This window comes from Fonsecaea monophora (assembly GCF_001642475.1).
Source record: "Fonsecaea monophora strain CBS 269.37 chromosome Unknown Scaff119, whole genome shotgun sequence".
In the NCBI taxonomy this organism is placed as follows: Eukaryota; Fungi; Ascomycota; class Eurotiomycetes; order Chaetothyriales; family Herpotrichiellaceae; genus Fonsecaea; species Fonsecaea monophora.
This window is the reverse complement of record NW_019174050.1, coordinates 75992-99162: the sequence shown is the minus strand read 5'-3', so window position 1 is coordinate 99162 and position 23171 is coordinate 75992. Positions and strand designations below refer to the sequence as shown.

The following is a 23171-nucleotide window of genomic DNA, read 5'->3' as shown; positions in this document are numbered from 1 at the left end:
CTTCTTCTTCTTCTTCTTCTTCTTCTTCTTCTTCTTCTTCTTCTTCTTCTTCTTCTTCTTCTTCTTCTTCTTCTTCTTCTTCTTCTTCTTCTTCTTCTTCTTCTTCTTCTTCTTCTTCTTCTTCTTCGAGCCCCTTGTCCCAACGCACGCACGAGGTATTCACTGGCCAAAGAACCCCAGGTCATGGGGCGGCAAGCCAAAGTCCAGATCCGACGACGACGGCGGGAGCTGGAACCCCCAGACGGCCGGGTCGTCGGACAGGAAGGGGAACATCAGTCCGGTCTCACCGTCGGCGGGACCAAAGTCAGTGGTGAGTGGCAACGAATTGAGACCGACCCCGGAATCCGTCACGGCCTTTGTGTGTTCGAAGATGATGTCGAGATTTTCGGGTCCTAGTGCAGGCAGGAGAAGTTCCGTCTCTGGGTCATTTGATGCTGCTGCTGCTGCTGCTGCTCCTGCGCCTGCGGTGGTGGTGGCGAGGAGGTTGTCCGAGAAATTGAGTCGGGAAACGACGCCCCGGACCCGTTCCCACAGGTACTTGGATTGGATTGAAGTTTCGGCCAGGGTTTGGAGACGGGCCAGCGCGGTGGTCGAGCTCTGTCGCGCCTTCTGGGCGATCTCTGTGGGGACGACGAGTTCCTGGCCGTTGGCGGACGGCGATCCCACGCCGGATGACCTGTGCGTGGTGGCGAAGAGGAGCACGTCCAGGGCCGAAATCAAAAAGTGGTTGAACTGCGCTTGGTGGAAGAGGTACTCCCCCCTGGAAGAGTCCAGCTCGCTGAGAACCGCGACCGTGTCGGCCGCGATGTCTACCGAGGTGACCCAGATATCCGCGGGCGCGGCGTTTCGCAGGCCAGAACAAAGGAATGCGCGGGCGATGAGCGTCTTGAGGTGGTTGGCTCGGATGTGCAGAATCGTGCGCACCATGGATAGTCCTGGTGGTCCGAGACTGGTGCTGCTTTGAACCTCACCCTCATCCTGACCCTGACCACAGACTTCAAATGTCTCCGACGCTCGAGTCGCCCACAAGTTCACCCGGTAGAGAAAGTAGGCATAATCGTCCTGGAACGTCGACAGTTGCTCAGGATTCAGGATTTTGTCGTTCAGCAGGGCGTCGCACGACTGTTTCCCAATACTTGCGTACTCGATCATGAGCTGTAAAAAGGGCGCTTCGACCTAAAAATGTCATATCAGTCGGCTATGAACGATCTCTATGGTGGTAGATGTGACGAATGGGGGATCCGTTTATTTGGTGGGCACCGAGAGACACATGGCTTACCGGCTGAGGAAAATTGGGCTCTGGATGGAGGTTTTGCATGGCATTCGAGAAGCCCAGGGCATAGCTGAGATGCTGCTCGAGCACAAACACCGTCCACACGGTATTGATAGCCTGGGATCGATTCTTGGGGTCGGGGAAAGACCGGTCCAGGACCATTTTTCGATTCAATCCCAGTTCAAGGATGATGCGGCTGACGTTCATCGTGAATCTCCAAGCCAGTCTCCATCGAGCGCAATGCAAATGGTACAAGATCTGGCACATGACGCATTAAACCCATTGATTCCTCTGTATGTGGTGGACGAAATCAAGACGTACCACTAATGTCATCAACACCAGGTCTTTCAGATCAACTGCGGCACTCCAAATCATAGTTTCGATCTGCGAGTGGAGAGATTGTAGCAGACTAGAGGTCAGCGTTTGATGGGTGTCACCTTCGGCCAGGAGGCCAATTGCCACGACCATTTTCAGGATAGCCGAGTCCTCCTTGTCAATCGAGTGTCCTCGTCCACGGGTAGAAAGCCCGCCGGTCGAATCAGAGAGGGCTCCTATGGCTTCTTCAAGGGTTGAAATATCCAGGATGGGATACATGACCCATTCCAGACTGTGAAAGGCTTGCACTCCTCTCTGAAGGAGATTGGGTTCCACATCATAGAGCGGGTCTATCAGTTTGACCGGTACAGAAGCATCTTGGCTGCTTGAGCTCGCCGTCGCAATTGACTGTGCGACATGTTCGATTTCGCTCCGGCTTATGTCACTTGACTCCCCATTGACCACCTCACCGCGGATAATCGACAAAGCCGGCCGTGTCTGTGTCCCAGTAGACACCCCCGGTGTGTTTGATCCTTGAGAAAAATCAAGTCCAAGCTTTCTGACACCCGCATCGATGACGTTGACGCAAAAGAAAGCACTGGTCGACGTCTGAAAGAGCGGTAAAGGGTGTTTCTCAGCTGCGAGGCAAGCATCGGCCTTTGACAGGCGATTTTCAGCCGCTTCGTACGCAGCTTCAATGGCCGCGGTCTTCTTGATCAAGAGATCCAGCTTCTCGTTCTGTTGTCGCAGCAGAGCCGAGACCTCTGCTTCAAACTTCCGCTCGTCATCCCTTTGCGGTCAGTCAGGTCTTGCAAAGACAAATGATGTGCTCTTACTCTGGCCGAGGCTCTTGGACTTGGAAGTTTGGAGGTGCTTGAGCACTGTACAGACAGGTGGCGTCTCGAGAAGCACAATATTTGCAGGGAAGGCGCCCGTCACATCTCACTTTTGCAGCTTTGCACTTTTCACACGCATGCGGCGTATATCGACTTCTCTTTCGGGGGCGGTGAGACGAGATTTGTTGTGTCTCAGTATCCGTTGCGTTTGCTGCTCCTGCTGCCCTCTTACCTCCAGAGACATCGCGTGGCCCGGCCATTATGACAAAGGAAATACGGTGGTGAAGAGAGATGACAAGGAGAATAGAAGCGACAGCAGCTTACATCCTGTTTTCTAGGTACCACAGCCACCGAGTATATCTGACTAATTTTCGCCATCTCGACACCCCGAGTGAATGCGGAAAAGCACCGAGATCGACACAGGGCACTCTGAAACTGAAAGGCGGGGGACTCGGGTGTTTTGTTGGCTGTCTGTGGGGGAGAGTGGGAGAGAGTGTCAGCTCCAGCTCCAGCTCCGGTGATGCCGGGGGCGCCGGAGTATCAATCATCCTTAGCTGCTTTGGGGCCCCTGGATCTTCAGCCTCATTCGCCTGGGTCACCCAACTAGGTACAGTACCACAGCACTAAGCTTACTAGATGGGATTCTCTAGTGCCTTCGAACTGTCTGGTAAGTCCGGTCCGACGGTGGCGATTTGGCGATTTTGCGATTGTAGAGATGGCCACTTTTGTATCAGCACCTCGTATATTCTGTTGATACGACGTTGATGTAAAGACCATCGTCAAGTTCCCGGGAATGTCCGAAGAAATGGCCAATGGGTTTAGGTATACTCGGACCATAGCTTAAGAAAGCTCTTTACGAGTACAAGTGAATTCGACCCAGTCTTTGAGCCAGCTGTCACTGTTGGTAAGCGATCGAGATAGTGCCAAGGTGACGGACGCCCTGAGCACATCTCTACGGCGAGACTCGCTGTCGGATCTGGCTCGTACCTCTTTGAGGATCTAGTACATCTCAGGTCGAGATGATCGCGTACATGACGCCAAAGCCAGATCTTGCGATTCAAGGTAGAGAGAGCCGTGCCAGCAGCTCTTGACCTAAGCACGAATCGTATGAGGCTCAAATTCGAGGTAGAGGGTCCTGATGTACAATGCTCATTATCCAAGACGGGATCCGTGGCCAAAACTGGCATCGCATTCAGTCAACTTGAACGACGTTGCGGTATGAAAAGCCTCTTATGGTTCATTCCGTAGCAGTGCATCAAAATTACCCGACAGGGATGATGTCCCTGGGTCTAAGTAGTCGAGATCAAAATTGAGGTCCTCCAGGCCCACAAGGTTGTCCAGGGCTGTTTGGAGAGCTTGGAGGTTGTTCTCTAGCAGCCGCAGCTGTCTGTCGAAATGTTTCGCAGGTAAGTTACCCGCTAGGCTCTGCTGACGGAGGATACCAATTAGGCTGCCGAGGGCAGACAAGTCCTCGTCCGTAAATTGCAGAGCGTCCTGGTTGGGATACTCGAATGACCGCATGGTGCTGGCAAGCTGAAGTGCTATGGCAGCAGTGAAGGCGTAGCTGGCATCAAAATAGGAATAGGTGACTGTACATGTATTGAATTAGCATCCGGTGTAAACGAGAAATTGGATTTCCTCACATAGAGCACCCTGGTATTGCAGCCACTCCAGGATACTAGCTGTCTCTCGCGCAGAGTCTAAAATAGCATTATAAAATGCTCGCAGCATTGACTTCAACACGGGAGAGGCGTCGACCATATCGGGATGTACCCTAGTTCGTGCTTCGAAACGGTCATTATGGATATTGACCAAAGCTGGCCTAAGGAGCACGAGGATGGTCTGGTCCTGGTCAGTAAAAACAACAAGATTCTGCGTGGTGAAGAGGGCTAACTTGATGATAGGTGAGATGCAAGCTCGCGATCGATCGGCTTGGGTTAAATCCCGATCCATCCAAACTCCTGGCGAGCTTCAGTCTTTCCGGGAGCTCCTGCTGCCAGGCGATGAGGCCTTGGTGGAATTCATCCATCTTGTCCAGGTGTTGTTGTGATAAAGAATTCCTCAGGTCAAAATCGTACAGTGAGATATGAGAGTAGGGGTTGATCGCAGTGCCTGCATAACCATATAAGGAGGAATAAGCCTGACCTCTCAGGCGCATGAGTTCCATGTGTGCATTGGCCTCTTCGGAGTCAAAGAACTCCATCACCGAGTCGCCGGAAATACGACTGGAGTCGGCATAATCAATGTTTATTTCGTCGTCAAGGATACCCCAGGGGCGACCCGTGGTGGAGGAAGTAAGTCTAAGCGAGGGGTCAGCTCGTTCAAGAGAAGTTGACACTGTCTCGACGTACAGATCTTGATAGTACACATTCCAGAATACGCGCCTCTGGTGTTCGCTCTCCGCCACACGGAGATCCGAGGCTTCAGACGGGATATCTAAAGGACTTCGGTGCAAGCCGAGTGACAGGGCCGCGCGCAAACCGAGACCGTTGAACATATAGCCAGTGTTGATTTTGTCCATGGAAAAAGCGTAGATTGCAAGTAAGCATAAGGTCTCGATGTACAATACATCGGGATTCTCAGCCACCTGCTGAAGAAACGCAACGGATTGGTGATAATACTCGGCTCCTGGAGGTTCCCTGTCGGGTGTTGTTCCCACGCCGTTATCGGTACTGGTGTGTCCGTTGTTATTGTGTAGCTCCCCGACTGCGAGAACTGCAAGCCAAAAGCAGAGCCAACCTCGATCTTTGCTTTGGGGGGATTCCGGGTTTTGATACATCTGCGTTACCCTGCTGCGAATGTGTTGTCGTCGGAAGTAGTGTTGATCGTGCCCGATTGCAAACTCAACGCATTGAATTAAATGCATACTGTGATTATAGGGGGGCATACGAATCCTCACAGGTCGATTGGTCTCCGATCGGGCTGAAGGGCGGAACACTTCGGTATCAATTGATATCTCCAACCCAGGGTTCATCAGGCCTGAGTCTAGGTGTGAAAGGGAAGCCCATGATGGATTGAAGGACGCCTCATCGAAAGGGTTCAGCTGGAGTTTCTGCACTACAACCCATGCAAGAAATTGCTCAGTAAACGTACGACATGAGGGGCTAGCACAGTAGGTTTGCCTCGAAACACGTTTGCTTTCATCGGATCGCCGCGAGCTGAAATCTTTCTCGGAACGTCTATAGCTGCCGGCTTTTGATGCCCCTGGTGTCGGCACTCCGTTGAACGTGATTGATGGTGTTGGCTGATCCTCCTTAAGGCTGTTTGAAGGCGAGACAGGTCCCTGCTGGCTCGTCGAAGGTCGAGATCTCCGGGGTGGTGGGAAGATACATGGTGCATCGGAAAGTGTGCAGTTCCTACACGGTACCCCTAGAGCCTGGATTAGCATCATAGCAACGTGCCTATGTCATCGCGTGCATACCGCCTAGGCACTTTATTCTTTTCGTGTGACACCTTGAACACCTATCGTGAACGGTTAGCGCTTCAGCCTCCAGACCCACGGATTTTAAGCCAGAGTCAAGGATGAGACCGGGAGAATCACACACGCTTGCTTCCTACGTGGGGTGTAATAAATTGGCTCCGGTCTGTGCACGCTTGGGGTCTCGTTGAATGTTACCGAAGGGAGAGACGCCGGTGTCTGCCACATTGTCGTAAAAAAGGTGACTCACGGTTCGCTGGGCAATAAACTGCTCTGTAAAGTGTCTAGCATGAAGGAATACCCCAAATTGTACAATGTTCCGACCATGTAGTTGGTGGGACTTATCTTGTTTGGGAGTATCAAGTGTGATACACGAGGAGTTGATAAACAGCCTCTGACGGGCTGGACGGACCAACGGACCAACAGCGTTAGCCAAAGGAAGGGTCTTGGGGCTAGATCATCACGTGACTGGACTAGAAGTCTTGGCATTATCAACTAAAATTGTCGGTTATTGCGCTTAATTCTGCCTCTTGAACTCCATCTCACTCCATCTCAGCATTAAACTAAACTATGACTACTACGTATGTGTCAGGCCATGTTCAGTGGGCTTGTAACAGATCGGAAGACGCTCTTGGCACGCATATTCATATGAGCCCTCAATTTCTTTTGGTGGAACAACGGCGACAGTGTCATTCAATATGCACATGGGTATCAGTATCAGTTGCCCTCTATTAAAGAATGCTCCCCATGGTCTCAGTTCGTCGCATCCGCGTACTCGAGAACCACACTCTTGGGCTCAACAAACACACCCAAGGGACGGTAGTCAATATTGTATCCGAATGCCTGCGGTCCACCATACTCCAACCCTTTCTTTGTGTCTGACCATCGCGGCGAGCAGGTAATTCCAAGCACTGTTACTAGCAATCCATATCGAAATTCAGGAACGCCAAGGGCGCATCCAGATTGCGTGTCGAGAACTGAGATCAGGTCGGGAACTGTCGCCAGGTATGTTTCGGTTCCGTCATTGGCGATATGCTTTGCATAGATGTTTTCGTTCTTGAACGGAATCTTGACCACCCCTCCCTCAGCAACTGCCGCCATCTCATGACTCTGCTCCTCTTCGTCTTCGTCGGTTTGAGCTATTGTGATCTCTCCATAAGAATGTCCTTTGAACACCCTTCGTTCGACTGCCACTATCTTCCCTCGGAAGAGGATCTTCGCAGTGGACGGACCGCCAACTTCGTCGATGATTTGTTCTGCAACGGTATGAATAGTGCTCTCTTGTTGAGCACGGGCAACGGTCCTCCCAATTCGCCAGGCCAGTGAAAGGGTGTTGATGACCCCATAAGATCTGACACGATCAGTCGTCGTCGGCTTGGCTGCCATGCCCACTCTAGATCCCATTTCCGAGCAAGAGGCTCGCAAGGCACGGTCGACTATTTCATCGTCAGGGGACTTTGTCATGATGATCGTTTTACCGTCACCCGAAGCGATTGCGCACGGGGTGAGTTGCCCAGTTTCATGGACCGCAATTGTGGTTTGCCAGTATGTTGGATATGCTCGACCTGATGTCGTGTCAGCAATTCATCAATATTTGTGCAAGGTGAAGACGAGGGACATACCCATCCAATCTGCGTCGATTACTGGTCTATCGAACGCATGAGAAGAGCCAATGAGCAAAGGCTCTAACCCGTTTGCTCCTCCGATCTCCAGGCCCATGATGGCATCGAATGATTTGTGACCTAGGTACTCCATCAGGTCTGCCACGGCTGCTATGCATTCCGAAGAGTTCAATCGCTCAATCGAGACGGCTGGCGATCCCATCATACCGCCCCCTACAAGTTTGTCAGCAGCAACGGAGACCATGATAACTTCGGCCGAACTCACAGTATATGAGCGCGTCTTCCTTCAAGGAGGAGCTGTCAATGATACGAACCGTACACCCAGCTCGGATTTGATCGCGGAGTTTAAGGAATTCGGATTTGGGTGAACCACCACCTGCACAACCCAGAATGTAGCACCCTACACTGAGCCACTCAAGGTCGGTCTCTGACACAATCCACTCAGGGACACCGGTGTCGATGTTTCGTCGGATCAGCGGCCGGTATGCGTCGAAATCGAACTTGCCGGTGGTGATCTCTTCCTTCGAGGACGACGAGAGGTCTTTAACCTGTTCGACATGAGGTTCATATACGTCGTCCTCCAAGTCGGAGACAGTCTTGCTGTCCGCAACAAAATCAAGGGACAGATCTCCGACTGCTTTGACAAGGACGCGGATTTGTCCTGAAACGTATGGAATCGGCAAGGTGTCGATTTCCACCACGGTCACTGTATCTGAGTCGGCTCCTCCCGTCACAGCTTTTGCAATCGCTTGCGCTTTTGCATCCTCCACGACTTCAGACAAGGACATGTCTGTAATGCTGTAGATAGCATCGACAGAGCCACACACTCTCGATATCGCAGCTCCAACTGCATTTGCCACTGAGTGAAACTTCGGAACCACGACTTGAGACACGCCTTCGAGCTCTAATGGACAGATGACAGATCCACCGCCGACCAAGAGAACGGGCAATGGTGCCGGAGTGAGCTTCAAGCGGTCGATGACACGCTCAAGCATTTTTTTCGTTCTCGCACGAACGCGCTGTATCATTTCAGGCTTGATGTCGCTGACCAATTCTGGATTCCCGACAGCAAGCCCTCCGGCGACGGCAACGTCAGTGGTTGTACAAGTGTCACCACCAAATACCCTCGACTTAGTGGTCAGCTGGTATCCTACGGAATCCGGCCCGATTGAGACGTCTGTGCCGCGCTCGCGTATGATCGATCCTCCTCCGAGGCCGATTGATTCCAAGTGCGGCATTGGAAAGTTCATCGTCACACCCGCCACACTAACATATGCTGATGCTGCACGAGGAAATCCTGACGGTAAAAGAACACCGCAATCCGTAGTCGTCCCGCCAACGTCAATTACAATTGTCGAAGTACGTTCTTCGCCCTGAAGTCCCAGTTGTCCTAGGCCAAGATATGCGGCTCCTCGCATGGAGTTTGTGGGACCCGAGGAAAATGTCTTGATGGGCAGTTTTGCGGCCGAGACGGAATCGAGGACTGTGCCGTCGTTTTGCGAGATGAATAGCGTGCAGTCGAGCTTCAGCCGCCTCATGGCAGCACGAAAGCCACGGATCGTGCGTCTCGCAAACTTCAGAATGGATGCATTCAAAATGGACGCGTTTTCTCTTTCCAATAATCCGATATTGGAGACTTCGGACGAACAGACGACGTCGACGTCGGGTAGTCGCTTTTGTATTATGTCGCGCACGCGCTTCTCCTGGTGAAAATGCTGGTCGATAGGCGAGAAAATCCCAGAGATGACCACGGCCTTGATCCCGAGTCTTTCAATGGCCTCGCACTCTTTTAAGACTTGCTCCTCGTTGATCGGAGCTTCCTGTGCGCCATCGATGTGGAGACCTCCATCGACATAACCGTGGTAGCCGTGAAGAAGGTCAGCTAGTACTGGAGGAAAGTCCGAAAAGGGAGGAATGTCTTTGGTAAAACTCCTGGACAGTCGAATCACAGCAACTTTGGACAGTCGATGTACATCGCGTTCAATGACGGCATTCAGGAAATGGGTAGTTCCAATAATGAGGCAGGTTATTTCTGAAACACGATCCTCGGCCTGTTTGAGCACGCTACCCACGGCCGTCTCGATACCGTCCGTCACATTGGGACTTGTCGTTGGTGTTTTATGCCAGGCCAGCACTCCACGATTGGGCTGGTGGACTGCATCCAAGTCGAGAAGCACAGCATCCGTGTTGGTACCTCCGACGTCGACGCCAATCCTCAGCGACCGCTTTGCCCGGATTGAACCCATCAGGACGGGAGAGATGTCTGGGAACCTTGAAGGTGACGATTACTCCAGCGATCGACAGTGATACCGTGCACGATTTACCGTCGAAGAAGGCACATAAATACAATCCCGTTCAACCCGAGGTCGACTACGCATTAGGCCAGATTGTGAGGTTTGAGATCCAGATATGTAGGCGAAGCATTCGAGGTCAGTTACAACTCGGTCATTTTCTTGACTAAGTTTTGATTGCTATTTGGTAAGTCCTTTCGTCCAGATGGAGTATTGAGGCAAGTCCAACGAGTCTAGAATACCGTTTGGAAGCATCCGAAACACGTTCTCCAAAAATATGCCGAAGAAAAAGGTTGATTTACGGCAAGCCTTGACCTATCTTCTCCAACGAAGCTAGTTCCCATGTGGCAAATGCCTCCACCGATAGGTTCAGATAGGCATGTCGTCAATCTCCGCAGCAATTCAGACCACTTGATTGGTCTATACGCCCCAAGATAGGTGAGAGTGATCGGGTTCCCCACCAAAAGTACCTTGGCAGAATAGACACTGGTGGGTTTTGGTGGCATCTGAATGACTTGTGGCAACTACAAAGTCAATCTTTGTATTCTTGGGGGTCGGATATTTGCCTTGGCCGGCCCCTGGTATATGGGTACTGGTGCGAATCTAGACTGCTCCTTGTGATACTTGATATTCCAACCACGTTTTCTTGGGCATCAACAAGGAAGATATACAAGAGTTTCCTATCTTCGAGTTACGTGGCTGACTTATGGGAGGAATGATAACGACTCTTCCTTTAACGAGAGTCTAGGGTCACTTATCTCCAGCAACCAGCGACCAGGGTTGCTATATACATCCCGTCGAGAATCCGAATCCTCGAACACCAGACCTTCCTCCCCCCGATCACCACCTCCTGCAATTTGCATTACAACTCCCTCTCTCCAAGCCATTCACGATGAAGTTGCCAAGTTTGCGACCGGGATCCTTTCACCTGCGGCTTCCAGGCGAATCCTCAATCTGGATCAACGATGATATTCGACCGCTCCCTCCTTCCCGCCGCCTCTGGGACACCTGGGCATACATCTCGTTCTGGGCCATCAATCAGATTGCATTGAGTAACTGGCAGCTTGGTGCTTCCCTCATTGCAGTCGGTCTGTCCGTCTGGCAGACCATGATCGCAGTTATTATCGGCAAGCTCATTATCGCCGGAGTCGCCATATGCAATGGTATGGTCGGTGCAACCTGGCATATTGGTTTTCCGGTTTTGTCGCGGGGCATATGGGGAGTCTGGGGATCCTATGTCATTATCATCCAGCGCATTGTCCTGAGTCTGACCTGGTTCTGCGTACAATCCTGGACCGGTGGCCTCTGTGTCACCGCGGTTCTCAGCTCCATCTTCTCGGGTTTCCAACACATGGAGAACACCTTGCCTGAATCTGCAAACACGACGACGAAAGCATTGACCGGTTGGATAGTCTACAACATCATAACTATCCCCATGCTCTACATCCCTCCGGAAAAGACCCGACGGTTGTTGTTCGTCATGAACATCATCTCTGTCACCACACTCATCTCCATGATGATCTACGTCCTCTCCACTGCGAAGGGTGGCGGTCCACTATTGTCAGCGCCCGCAGCAGCCCAGTCGGGCAGCCAACTGGGTTGGGCAATTGTGCAGGGTATAACAACAGTGATTGGAGGTATCGCCGTCGGACTCACGAATCAGACTGACTACTCTCGCTTCGCTCGTCGACCAGGTGACCAGATCTTTGGCCAGTGGTTCTCCATCCTCACCTTGGGCACGATCTTGCCGTTGTTTGGTTGTCTCACCAGTTCAGCATCCATCAAGCTGTACGGCGAAGCTTACTGGAATCCACCTGACCTCTTGCTCCGCTGGCTCGACGATGACTACAATTCCAAGGCTCGAGCCGCCGCCTTCTTTGGTGGCTGTGGACTTGTGGTCTGCCAGCTTGCGATCAACACCATCGACAATGCATTTTCCGCTGGAATGGACATGGCTGGTCTGCTTCCCAAGTACTTCAACATTAGGCGAGGATCCTACCTGGCTCTCATCCTTTCTATTGCCATGTGCCCGTGGGAGCTGCTTGCCTCGGCTGGGACTTTTATCAGTGTTATGGGTGCCTGTATGTATCTTCCCATCTCTTTTTTTCCAGTCGTGCATACGTTCTCCATGGGGACACGTGAGCTAACTATGCCCGTGACAGACTCCGTCTTCCTTGGACCCATGTGTGGCATCCAGATCTGCGACTATTTCTTAATCCGCCGTCAACGAATGAAACTATCAGACCTATACACGCCCTCCCCACAGGGCATCTACTATTACTTCCACGGCACGAACCCGCGCGCATTTGTGGCGTGGGTCTGTGGCTGGGCACCGCAATTGCCCGGGTTCATCGCCAACGTCAACAAGAGCGTGAGCGTGCCAAAGGCTTGCACCGAGATGTTCTACCTTGCCTTCCCGCTGGGGCTGGCCATCAGCTTCACACTGTACTATGGACTCAACAGGATGTTCCCACCCCAGGGTCTGGGCGAGTACGACGACGTCGACTATTATGCAACATTCACCAACGACGAGGCTGCCAAGCTTGGAGTCTCGCCTTTGGAAGAAACACAGGGAGAGGAAAAGGCTGGGCAGTACGGTTTTCCTGTGAACCAGAAGGTTGTGGAGGCGGACGTGTACGAAACGAAGAATTAGAGCGCGGGCGCGGGATTGGAAATGACTGGATTCTCTGGTACCTTAGTCCTTGACTCGACTCAAGGGTATTGGTCTCGCAAGGGATGTCCTATACATAGATACACCTGTAGACACTATTAGAGCTCAGGCGAGTTGAAGCGAGCCAAACACATGTTACACAATATGGCCAAGAGCGACACTTACAGTGTAGTCGTCGTCTCAAAGTGTCTTCTGTTTCTCGATTCTCCCTCTCGACTTGCACTGACCAGTTATCGCCATCATATTCACCCACTGTTCTAGCCTTCGGTCTGCTGTGCACAAAAGTCGCAAGACTAACCTTAGAAGCGGTATAGTTGAGGATAATGTGAACAGGGTGAAAGTCGAAAATGTCCAGCTCCCAGCCTACTCTCAACTTTCTTTTTATTGCTGAGCAGAGCTGAAAAGGACGGGGACGACCATGTACCATTATACTGCACCAGCCTTGTGAGGATATATGTATCGGCTCAATGTCCGGGGTTCATTCAGGACACCGAGGTTGAACCGGAGATCAACACGACGAAGAGTTGCTACATACTCGGTTCTTGTGAAATCCTCCGACAACGCGAATAGGCCAACTCCGACACTCACTTTCGACACACGATAGCTGTCCGCTGCACGCAGGCGTGAGAGGCGAGTCAGATGCAGTTGACCTGCGGTTTATCGGCAGGACCAAATGTCAGCTGTAATCGGAGTCGTGCCGCTCGATCCTCTCGAAAGAAGCATATGCGCGGACATGGGCTTTAGCGTCGCAAATGGATACTGAGCGACTGGGGCTTTTGTTGATATCGACTGCTCAAAAAGCACCGACGCTATCTCTCATGCCTGTTCGAGTAACCCGCGACCCTCGGCGCGACACCGGTGCGGCCCTGATCGACAGCGCCAGTGATTCACTTGGGCTCAAGAACACTCGATGCTTGGATAGCACTTGTCGACTTGTGTCCCACAGGGCTTCATGATTCCTATCAAATTACCCGGTTGGGAAGGATGGATGAGATTCCACTGCAACGGCTATTGGACGATGTTCTTGATAAAACTGACCCATCACGATAGACCAGGGTCTGGATAATGGCCCGCCACGGACGACAAGGGTTGAACACGAGCCCCGATACTGGGGAGATGCGTCCCAAGGCTCGAATATACTAACAATGGCAAGAGAGACACCGTCTTCGGCCACGTGCCTCGACAATCCCCAGCGAACAGATAAACTGGAGTCAAGCGCTATTCTCTCTCTTCCCTTCATTTCCACATCCCACACAGGAGAAGGGAAAGACTTGTCTTGCTTACACACAACCATGGCAGACGCAAGTCGCAATGTGGTCCCGGGGACCATCCACCTCGTCGACACCGAGGCCGCTGAACACACGGGCAAGAAGGACATTGTGCTCAACCCACGGCCGAGCTCAGACCCGGAAGACCCGTTGAACTGGTCCAAGAAGAGGAAGTTGTGGGCCATCACCATGGCGTACGTCTACATCATGGGCATCGGCATGTCTACCACGGTGCAGTATTCCATCTTGACCAACATCGGCGAGGCGACCGGCATCTCCATTGCTGACATCAATACCGGCACTGGTCTGGTAAGTGTTTTGTCAATATCAAACAACTTGGGGGGGCCCCGTTTCTAACAAAACACGCCATAGCAATTCCTGTTCGCGGGCTGGGGATGTCTGATTTGGCAGCCACTGGCGCTCGCCTACGGACGGCGAGGAGTGTACATCCTGAGCAGCCTGTTGGCCATTGGCCCTATGATCTGGACCGTCTACACCACTTCCACGAGCGTCTGGTGGGCCCACCGCAGCCTGTTGGGCCTCATCATCGCGCCGGTCGAATCGCTGGGTGAAATCTCCGTCTCGGACCTGTTCTTCGCCCACGAACGCGGCAACTACATGGGCATCTACACGCTGCTTGTGTTTGGCTCCAACGCCCTCGCGCCCTTTTTGGCCGGGTTCGTCACCTACTCCATGGGCTGGGAGGCGGCCATCTGGTTCGGCACCATCGTCCTCGGCGTGTGCACCATCATCATCTACTTTGGCATGGAAGAGACCATGTACTTCCGCAAGACCATCGAGGGCATCGACGAAGGAGCCGCCGAGGTCACCCCGGAGGGTGTCGAAACCTTGGGGGAGAAGACCGACGCCGTGTCCAAGAGCGCACCGCTCCAGGAACCCGCTTCGCCCCGGGCAGAGTCGTTCCGTCTCAAGCCACGGACCTACTGGCAGAAACTGCAGCTGTTCCGACTCGACGAAGGCCGGCCGTCGGTGAAGCAGATGTTCATCATGATGGTGCGCCCGCTCTGGATGTTCTTCTACTTCCCCAACGTCAACTGGGCCGGTTTTCTCTACGGGGCCTCGCTGTGCTGGTACAACGTGCAGAACGCGACCATGGCGCTGATCCTCAACGCGGCGCCCTACAACTTCTCCGCCCGGGCCGTGGGCATTGCCTACTTGTCGCTGCTCGTCGGGTGCTGCGTGGCCTGGTGGTGGGCCGGCTGGGCGGGCGACGAGATCGCCATCCGCCTCGCCCGACGCAATCGGGGCATCCGCGAACCGGAGCAGCGCCTCTGGCTGCTCACCTTCTCCGGCACCATCGCGACCGCGGGGCTCATCCTCTGGGGCGTGGGCGCCGCGCACCAGACGCACTACATGGGGCTGATCATCGGCCTCGGCATGACCAGCTTCGGCATCGTCAGCGGCGGGAGCACGGCGCTGGCGTACGACGTCGACTGTTTCAAGGAGATTGCCGGCGAGACGGTCGTTTTGGTCATTGTGATTCGCAACACTGTAAGATTTTCCTCCTCTCTTTTTTCTTCCCAACCTTCTTTCCCGCTGTGAGCAAACGACGGTAGTTTTATGCGCGCGCGCGCCCTTCACTTTCCTTTTCCTCTCTCCCTTTACTGACTTTTTTTTTCTTTTAACTTACTTACTGCTACACAGATGGGCTTCGGCATGAACTACGGCATCACGCCCTGGCTGGAGAACACGGGCACGCAGAACTGCTTCATCGCCGTCGCATTTCTCTGCCTCTTCTGCAACTTTAGTTTCCTGTTCATGACAGTCTGGGGCAAGAAGCTCAGGCGTCTCTCGGCCAAGAAGTACTGGGAGTATGTCGACACGTTGATCGTGGGGGGGCATTAGAAGACGAACCGAACGAACGCCTAGTCAGGGTCTGAGCGAGGAGGGTGTGGCGCGGGTTCAGAGGCAGGCTTGGTTCCTAGTTCGCCCGGGTTGAATTGTTGGATGGATTGGTGGATGGATGAATGGATGGATGGGGGATTGAAGTAAAAGGGAAGGGAGAAAGCAGGACAAGACAAGATAAGGGCAGGACACGGTGCATGACAACGAAATGCTATTGTGTCTGTATTGATGTATGTATGTGGGAGAGAATGCGCCGCGGGCAGACCGTCGACCTACATTCCATCGCATCGTATACAAGTGTGTGTGTATGCCACAACACGACGTCTTTTGTGGCTTGTACCAAAACACTGCACTACCGAGTAGGTTCCCTCGCGGAAAAGGGTGATCGACCGCGCACCGCGCATCGCACCTCGTACTCGTACCCGTACTCGTACAGTAGGACGCATGTGGTAAAAGGGTGTCTGTCTTTGTGGCGTTGAGTCAAGAATCCAATTATAATCGGGAGATTCTCTTGCGCTTGGTGGGGGATGATATATCTGTCTATTATCGATTTATCTATCTATTGTCTAGATACAATACATATGTGTCTCGGCTTCCTGGGCTGCTTTATACTTTTGGTCTATCACCCTATAGAGAGTACACGCTGTGGCGAGTAGAGCATAAGGAGTATTTGTCTGTTAACTGTGGGTGATATACCGAGTACGTGATATGTATGCATACAGTATCTCACACAGGCTTTGTCTTTGTGCTTGTGCTTTATTACTTGCTACCCGAACTCGTACTGGTAGACCTTTTGTTTGCTCGCGAGTCGAGAGGGGAATGAAAAAGACGGAGAGAGAGCAACCCGATCAAGAGCACCAGATAGATATCCAGGCGATCCCGCCAGCCATTGTATGGAAGCACACTCGCAGACAATGTCACAACAGCGACGAAAGGGGCAGGAGTATCAAAAAAACCACCCGCCCTATCATTCCCATTCTTTCATCACGACGATGATCATCCTCTAAGCCCTGAGGCTCTCTTGCCTAATTGGGACATGTCCCCAAGGGGAAGGGAGATAATATTACGATAACTATGATCAGTAAAGTGGATCTGTTCCAACCAAGACCTCGGACAACGGCTTGGTGGTGCAGCATGGCATGGCATGGCATGGCATGGCACTTCTCGCCGAGTCAATCAGCAGGTCACCTATTAGCCAGTGCTTGTCCTGGGTATGTACTTGCACGTTGCACGAATGAACAAGGCAAGGCCCGAGGGTCCCAACGAAATATCATTAGTTACTAAAACTTGGTTACCTATTCGGGCCTACAGTATCGTCGGTCGTCATTAGCACCAGTAGGGACCGTTCCTACTCGTATGTAGAGCCACTCCCCGCTCCACCGTTTCCTCTTATGTATGCACTCTATTCGTATGTATATCGCCCCGCATGCATGCATGCATGTAGTGGATATCACCGCACGCACCACACACAACTAGGGACCCTCCTCATCCCCCTTCCTCAAAGTGTACCCAAGTGGCTGGCCTTTTGGCTTCCCACTCACAAATTCCACCCTTGGCCAACAGAAGATAATCGATTTCGTTTTACGCCAATGGGATTGGACATTTTATTCTCTTCTCTTGAATTCCGTGACCCGAGATACGTAACGGGAGGGGAGGGAGGGGGGCCGGCCGGCGCGGTTCAGCGATAATAACAATGGTGTGCTCCGTATCTCTCCAATCAATACTCAATGGATGGAGGGAGGGCCAACTCAAAAAGGCGACGCGACCTTCTCTGTCTCTCCCCAATGATGGAGGCTGGATGATACATATAGAAGGCGGAGGAAATCCGAGTTGCTGGTAATATTCACTACCACAGACCAAACAAAAGGAAACAGCTGTTCAAAAGCCAAATGAAGCTGAAGCTGGCTTTTGTCTGTCTGAGATAAAGATTTCATCCTTCGTACTTTTTTGAAGGACTCTTGAGTTGAAACAGCGATATCCCTATCCATACAAAAGTGCCTTGTAAGTGAGGCTGTCCTTGCACCTTTACGTCGTCAAAGACGTCCTTTCACGCCTTCCGAGAGAGAGGACGAATTTCAAAAGGAGATAGATTCTTGTTGTGATATCTCTAGATCAACATGAGCACAATCGATACACCCCCCAAGGACTATCCCTCCGAAATCACAGGTTATGCCGACCCCTGGATCGCCAGCCCTGGAGACGAGGTCGCCATCAAGGTGTCCTGCACCGAGCCGGAATACTCCTATCGCACTGTACGCGTGATCCAGGGCGTCCAGGAAGACCACTCGCCCGTAAAAAGCCTCGAAGAGGTCTCCCAGATCCCCTCGGGCGTGGCTCCCGGACGCTTCCAATACGCCCGATCGGGTTCCTACGCGATTGTCAAACGACTGAGTCTGCCCTCGACGCTGGAAGGGGTGGAAGTCTCGCTCTTCTTCCAAGCCCATCTACCCCAGGCAGGGCATCCGCAGGCCATCATCTCGAATCTGAATGCCGACACCAAGACCGGATTGGCCGTCTTGATCGACGACAAGGGCCTCGTCGAAGCGTGGATCGGGACCGGGAGCGGCGTGGAAATGGTCCAGACGGGATTCAGCCCCACGCGACGAAGATGGATCAAGTTGAACGTTGTGATCAAGGGGGCAGAATGTTCCATCACCCTTCAACCTGTGGCGTACGTCGTGGAGAAGACTCCGTCTTCCTCGTCGGTGAAGACCACACTGGCCTCGCCCGTGGTCGCGTCTTCGACGCCCTTTTCCGACGATCTCTTGATTGCAGCGACCTACGCTGACAGTCCAACCTCTGGTTTCCCAAGAGCAACACATTTCTTCAACGGACGCATCGACAGCCCGACGATCTCCGTCCTCAAAGGAACTTCTACCGAAGTCATCGCCAAGTACGACTTCTCCCGTAACATCTCGGAAGACACCGTCCTCGACGTGTCGGGCAACAACTTCCACGGCACGCTGGTTAACGCGCCGACGAGGGCCGTCACAGGCCCGGACTGGAACGGCGGCGAGTCGGACTGGACAAAGGCCAAGTACGGCTATGGGGCGATCCATTTCCACGAAGACGACCTGGACGATGCCAAATGGGAGACGGATTTCACCATCAAGATACCCCAGGACGCGCGGTCCGGCATCTACTCGGTTGAGGTGAAGTCGACCAATGGCAAGACCTCCGACATGATCACTTTCTTCGTTCGGCCTACCCCAGAAACCACGGCGGCAACGGGTGCAAAGGTGGCCCTGGTGCTGTCGACCTTTACCTACCTGGCGTACGCGAACGAGCAGCTGTCGGACCGAGCGCGGTCGAGCTCCATCGACGTCGGGCCCAGCTTTGACCACTCATCCATCAAACGCAGCGAGGACTTTGAACGCCTCAGACGCCGTCGCGACCTGGGCCTGTCCAACTACGACGTGCACAACGACGACTCGGGCACCGTCTTCTCATCCGCGAAAAGGCCAATCCTCAACCTGAGACCGGGGTATGTGATGTGGGCTTTTCAACGGCCTCGCGAGCTCAGCGCCGACTCGATGATGATTGGGTTTCTCGAACGGCAGAAGATCCCCTATGATATTGTCACGGACCACGACCTTCACCTCCACGGTGCCGCGGCCTTGGCCCCGTATACCACCGTCATGACGGGGTCCCATCCAGAGTACCCGACCGTGCAGTCCTACAATGCGTACGAAGATTTTGCCCGGAAAGGCGGCAACCTTATGTATCTCGGCGGCAATGGTTTCTACTGGGTCTCAGCCGTAGATACTGCGCGGCCCTGGCGCCTCGAGGTCCGCCGTGGAGACCAAGGTGTCCGCTCATATACGCTTCCTGGCCCTGAGAGGATCATGAGTCTGACCGGCACGCAGGGTGGATTGTGGAAGAGCCGTGGACGATCTTCGCACGGCCTGTTTGGTATTTCCTTTTGCGCCGAAGGGGCCGGACCCGGCGTGCCGTTTAAACGAACAGAAAAAGGTCTCGGCCCAGAATTTGAGTGGATGTTCAAGGACATCTCGCGGGAGGAGCTGATCGGCGAGTTCGGCCTCGGCGGCGGCGCCAGCGGCGACGAGATTGACTCGTTCGATCTCGCGTGTGGAAGCCCCACGAACGGAGTCATCGTCGCCACCAGCACGGGCCACCCAGACGACTTTGGCATTGTCCCGGAAATCGTAAACTTCCCCATCACGGCGACGCTGGGCACCCAAACCAACGAGATCCGCTCCGACATCGTCTACTACGAGACCGATGCCGGGGGCGCCGTCTTCTCAGTCGGCAGCATAAACTGGTATTGCTCGCTGGGCTGGGACGACTACCAGAACAATGTGGCCAAGTTGACCGAGAATGTCATTAGGGAGTTCATGTCGAGAGCGGAGAAGAACGCTGCGGCGAAGGAGAGCGTGGTCGTTACCTCGTGATCTCGGTTGGTTCTGTTAGTTTTGCCTCTTGAAAGCAAATGAATTGAGGGAGAGCGGAGTATCTCCACATTTATAGCATCATTGTCATATCCGTAGAGGATCGGACAAGGTCGTGTGCGCGCGGTGTGGTGTAGGTAGAGGAGAACGCCTCTGTGCGCAGGATGAGAGGTAGAAGCCCGGATTTTCTCACATCCACAGCGTTGTCGATCGCCTTGCAAGGAGATTAGTGACGCATTTTAAGTCAAGGTAACCTCGTATGGAACAAATCAGACTCAGACAGTTACTGCTCTCAGCGGTCGTCAGCATTTTTCTATTGCCCTATAGCTAGTGCCTTGCCCTATAGCTAGTGCCTTAGGTTCCCGTCGAATAAGATCCGATCAAGGACAGTCCAAAGACGCTCGAAACCGCCTAACCACGAGATCAGGTTAGGTTAGACCGCAAAGAGAAGCCGTCGAAGCCTGAAGAGGGCTTGGAAAGGTGTCAGGTTCATTCTGGCACGTACATCAACTGGCGAGATGACGTGCACAGCCGGGATCCGACGCTGGCAATATAATATGGCACAGTCTCAGCAAACGTTTGCGAACCGACCCATGGAGTACATTTCCTCAGCAACGGCAAGTATAACAGGTTCTCAAGAGAAAGAGACAGTAGAACATCGAGTTGAAGTCTATTAGAGAGGGAGAATGATGTGCTCGGTAGCGGCCACTGGTTGGACAAACTCAGGAGTTCGGACCGGAATAAATAAAATCCGTGATGCTCACAAAGCGCAGTCTAAATCCCTTTCAGGGTCCTGCACCCACAAGTTCCCGTGTCAGTGACAAGCTGCTCGGATATAGAGTGCTCGCTCACGCACTCATTGATGGCGCCGTCCCCTTCATGGATGCGATATCGAGTAGACCATCAGGTCCATTTCACTGACTCATACAAGTAAACACAGAACCCTCAGCACGAGAAGAGATGAGACAAGACAAGTCTCCCAACAAACCCTCCTGCGATGCGTTCATTCGACCCCTCCGCCTATCCCTCCTACCTCTCCCAAAGACCACTCAATGCTGCTACTGCGCGTGTCTCGCCTGGAGTTGACCCGCGGACTTTGCATAAGAGCGCAAGAGATGCGAAACACGGACGTTACACTCCGCAGGACCGGAGACGGGCTGCATTGAGAGGACAAAAGGCGGCACGCTGGCAGATGACAATCCAACAAAGATTTCGCTTTCACAACGAATAAATAAACAAACTCGCACATGGACCGACTATGTGACTATGTACAATGGAAAAATGGTCCTGTGGGCGCCAAGTCAAAATGGTTCTTTTCCCCCCTTCCCCCCCTTGGTTCTCGCTCCAGGAAGATGCTGCAAAACATCACAACAACATGCATGGTATTTGCGACCTCACAACCTCACCCAACCAGGTGTCTCCCCTCTCTAACACTCTGGGGCTCACCCCCGCGATCATTCCTCGTACTTGCCTCCCACAAACATGAGGTTGCTCTTTTCCAGAGCTCCCTTCAGGTATTCATAGACGGTAAACGTCACCGCTTGTCCAGGAGCCACACGCATCACTCTGGGCGTGATACCTTTGTAGAACGCCTTCGGTCCTTCCTGCTTGAACATGTCGCTGGAGATCTTCATGATCCTCGAGAGTGCAGTCTGACCCGGCTCGGCGGGCGTCTTTTGCAACCGCGTCTTGATCGTGTCGATGGGGGCGTTGGAAAAGGGACCCATGGCGCCGGATATCAGCCCGATGACGGTAGTCTGGTAACCGGGGAGGTTCTTGTTGTCGAATTCCGGCTGCCATTTCTGCAGCATCTCTTTCAGTTCCGTGTACACCGTGAAGTTGACGGCCTGGTTCGTGCCCTGGCGCAGGGCAGTGAGGGACACACCGCGGTACAGGGCGCCGAAGCCTTCTTCGCGGATGACGGTCATGAGGGCGTGCGGTGCGCTTCGGTACTTGGGGACGTCGAGCGGGTCTGACAGACTGTGGTATTGGGCTTGCATTCGAATCTTGACCACCTCCATGGGCGTCACCACCGCGACTGCCTCTGTGATACCGGCGGCCAAACCAGCTGTGTTTCGCGCGTTAGTTGACATGCCACTCGCCGTGCGTCACCTTTGCTTGTGCGGAGGGGAATGCTTACCCATGAACGTCGCGCGCGAACTGACTTTCCCATCCGGATCGGCCAGGAGCTGCTTATACCACTCGTACGAGGTGAAGCGAATGGCCATCTTGGGGACGATGCCCGTGAGAACGGCGCCTAAACCCTTATATAGACCAAAAACCGTTTCCCGCTTGACAATGTCCCGCCCGGTCATGATGAAGCCGCGCTTCTTGGTCCCCGGCGTCCTCCCCCTCCGGGACAGCTGCATGCGCACCTTGATCGTGTCGAGCGGGTGGCAGACCAGGGCCTCCATCATGCCCGCGCCGCCGCCGGCGATGAGGTTTGTCGCCGCGCTGGCGGGCTTCTTGCCGCCTTCGCCTTTGACGCTCTTGGCCGACATTTTTTTTTTTCTTTCGTGAGAGTCTTCTCTAGGGAAAAATAATCCGTTGGCGAAGCTATTACGTGCTCAGCAGCTCATGCGCAAAGCACCTTGGTGAGACCGTATAGTCTAGTCGAGGCTAGGGTAGAGAATACGGTTCGGCGAGGTCGGGCTCGGCGGATTTCGAGGGTCGACTCGTTACGATCACCTGAGGAGTAGGAGGAGCGCAAACGAGGAAATTTAAAGAGAGAGGTCGAGGTCGAGGTCGGCCTGTTACGAAGCGTGCTTATGACAACACAGACACCCCAGAGAGCTAGACTCGGAGACAAGGAAAGGGATGAGGGCAAGAAATAATGTCAAGCTCCCTCAAAAGCGCAAACAACGCCCAATGGTTTCAAGTTGGTAGTGAGAGGAGAGGAGAGGGGGACGATCGTGACTCAATAACCCGCCAGGAAGATGAAGAGAGTCTTGCACACCCGAGAAAGCCCAGAGAAACCGAAGTGAGGAAGAAGTCGAGTAGTTTTGGCAAAGAAAAAAGGGAAAATATCAGCTAGTCTTATGACAATCATGCACGATCCCAACCAAGACTTTGAACGGACACGAGTGAGGGACGGACGGACGTTGTGGTGGACGTGTGGACTACTAACAACTTCTACCGAGTAGCAACGTCTACTAGACACTACCAAAATTGCCCCGGTTTGAATCCGGAAAATCATCGAAGA

General features: G+C 53.2%; 7 protein-coding genes across 7 annotated transcripts; 3 read left to right on the top strand and 4 right to left on the bottom strand.

The window, feature by feature from the left end:
- Positions 1 to 159: 159 nt before the first annotated feature.
- On the bottom strand, positions 160 to 2668 carry AYO21_10426 (hypothetical protein; the record flags this gene model as incomplete). Its single annotated transcript, XM_022660345.1, has 5 exons — positions 160 to 1176; positions 1280 to 1531; positions 1595 to 2378; positions 2425 to 2469; positions 2535 to 2668. 5 exons carry the CDS (start codon positions 2666 to 2668, stop codon positions 160 to 162), a joined length of 2232 nt encoding a protein of 743 aa, XP_022507368.1.
- Positions 2669 to 3654: 986 nt separating this feature from the next.
- AYO21_10425 (hypothetical protein) lies at positions 3655 to 5203 on the bottom strand (the record flags this gene model as incomplete). Its single annotated transcript, XM_022660344.1, has 4 exons — positions 3655 to 4013; positions 4068 to 4266; positions 4319 to 4724; positions 4776 to 5203. 4 exons carry the CDS (start codon positions 5201 to 5203, stop codon positions 3655 to 3657), a joined length of 1392 nt encoding a protein of 463 aa, XP_022507367.1.
- A 1392-nt stretch (positions 5204 to 6595) lies between these two features.
- AYO21_10424 (hypothetical protein) lies at positions 6596 to 9710 on the bottom strand (the record flags this gene model as incomplete). The annotated part of the gene is made up of 3 exons (XM_022660343.1): positions 6596 to 7407; positions 7465 to 7677; positions 7730 to 9710. 3 exons carry the CDS (start codon positions 9708 to 9710, stop codon positions 6596 to 6598), a joined length of 3006 nt encoding a protein of 1001 aa, XP_022507366.1.
- A 937-nt stretch (positions 9711 to 10647) lies between these two features.
- On the top strand, positions 10648 to 12408 carry AYO21_10423 (hypothetical protein; the record flags this gene model as incomplete). The annotated part of the gene is made up of 2 exons (XM_022660342.1): positions 10648 to 11836; positions 11918 to 12408. The coding sequence occupies 2 exons, from the start codon at positions 10648 to 10650 to the stop codon at positions 12406 to 12408; spliced, it is 1680 nt and encodes a 559-aa protein (XP_022507365.1).
- Positions 12409 to 13718: 1310 nt separating this feature from the next.
- AYO21_10422 (hypothetical protein) lies at positions 13719 to 15560 on the top strand (the record flags this gene model as incomplete). The annotated part of the gene is made up of 3 exons (XM_022660341.1): positions 13719 to 14003; positions 14067 to 15206; positions 15360 to 15560. 3 exons carry the CDS (start codon positions 13719 to 13721, stop codon positions 15558 to 15560), a joined length of 1626 nt encoding a protein of 541 aa, XP_022507364.1.
- Positions 15561 to 17677: 2117 nt separating this feature from the next.
- On the top strand, positions 17678 to 19972 carry AYO21_10421 (hypothetical protein; the record flags this gene model as incomplete). The annotated part of the gene is made up of 1 exon (XM_022660340.1): positions 17678 to 19972. The coding sequence occupies one exon, from the start codon at positions 17678 to 17680 to the stop codon at positions 19970 to 19972; it is 2295 nt and encodes a 764-aa protein (XP_022507363.1).
- Positions 19973 to 21423: 1451 nt separating this feature from the next.
- On the bottom strand, positions 21424 to 22470 carry AYO21_10420 (hypothetical protein; the record flags this gene model as incomplete). Its single annotated transcript, XM_022660339.1, has 2 exons — positions 21424 to 22037; positions 22110 to 22470. 2 exons carry the CDS (start codon positions 22468 to 22470, stop codon positions 21424 to 21426), a joined length of 975 nt encoding a protein of 324 aa, XP_022507362.1.
- Between the last annotated feature and the right edge of the window lie 701 nt (positions 22471 to 23171).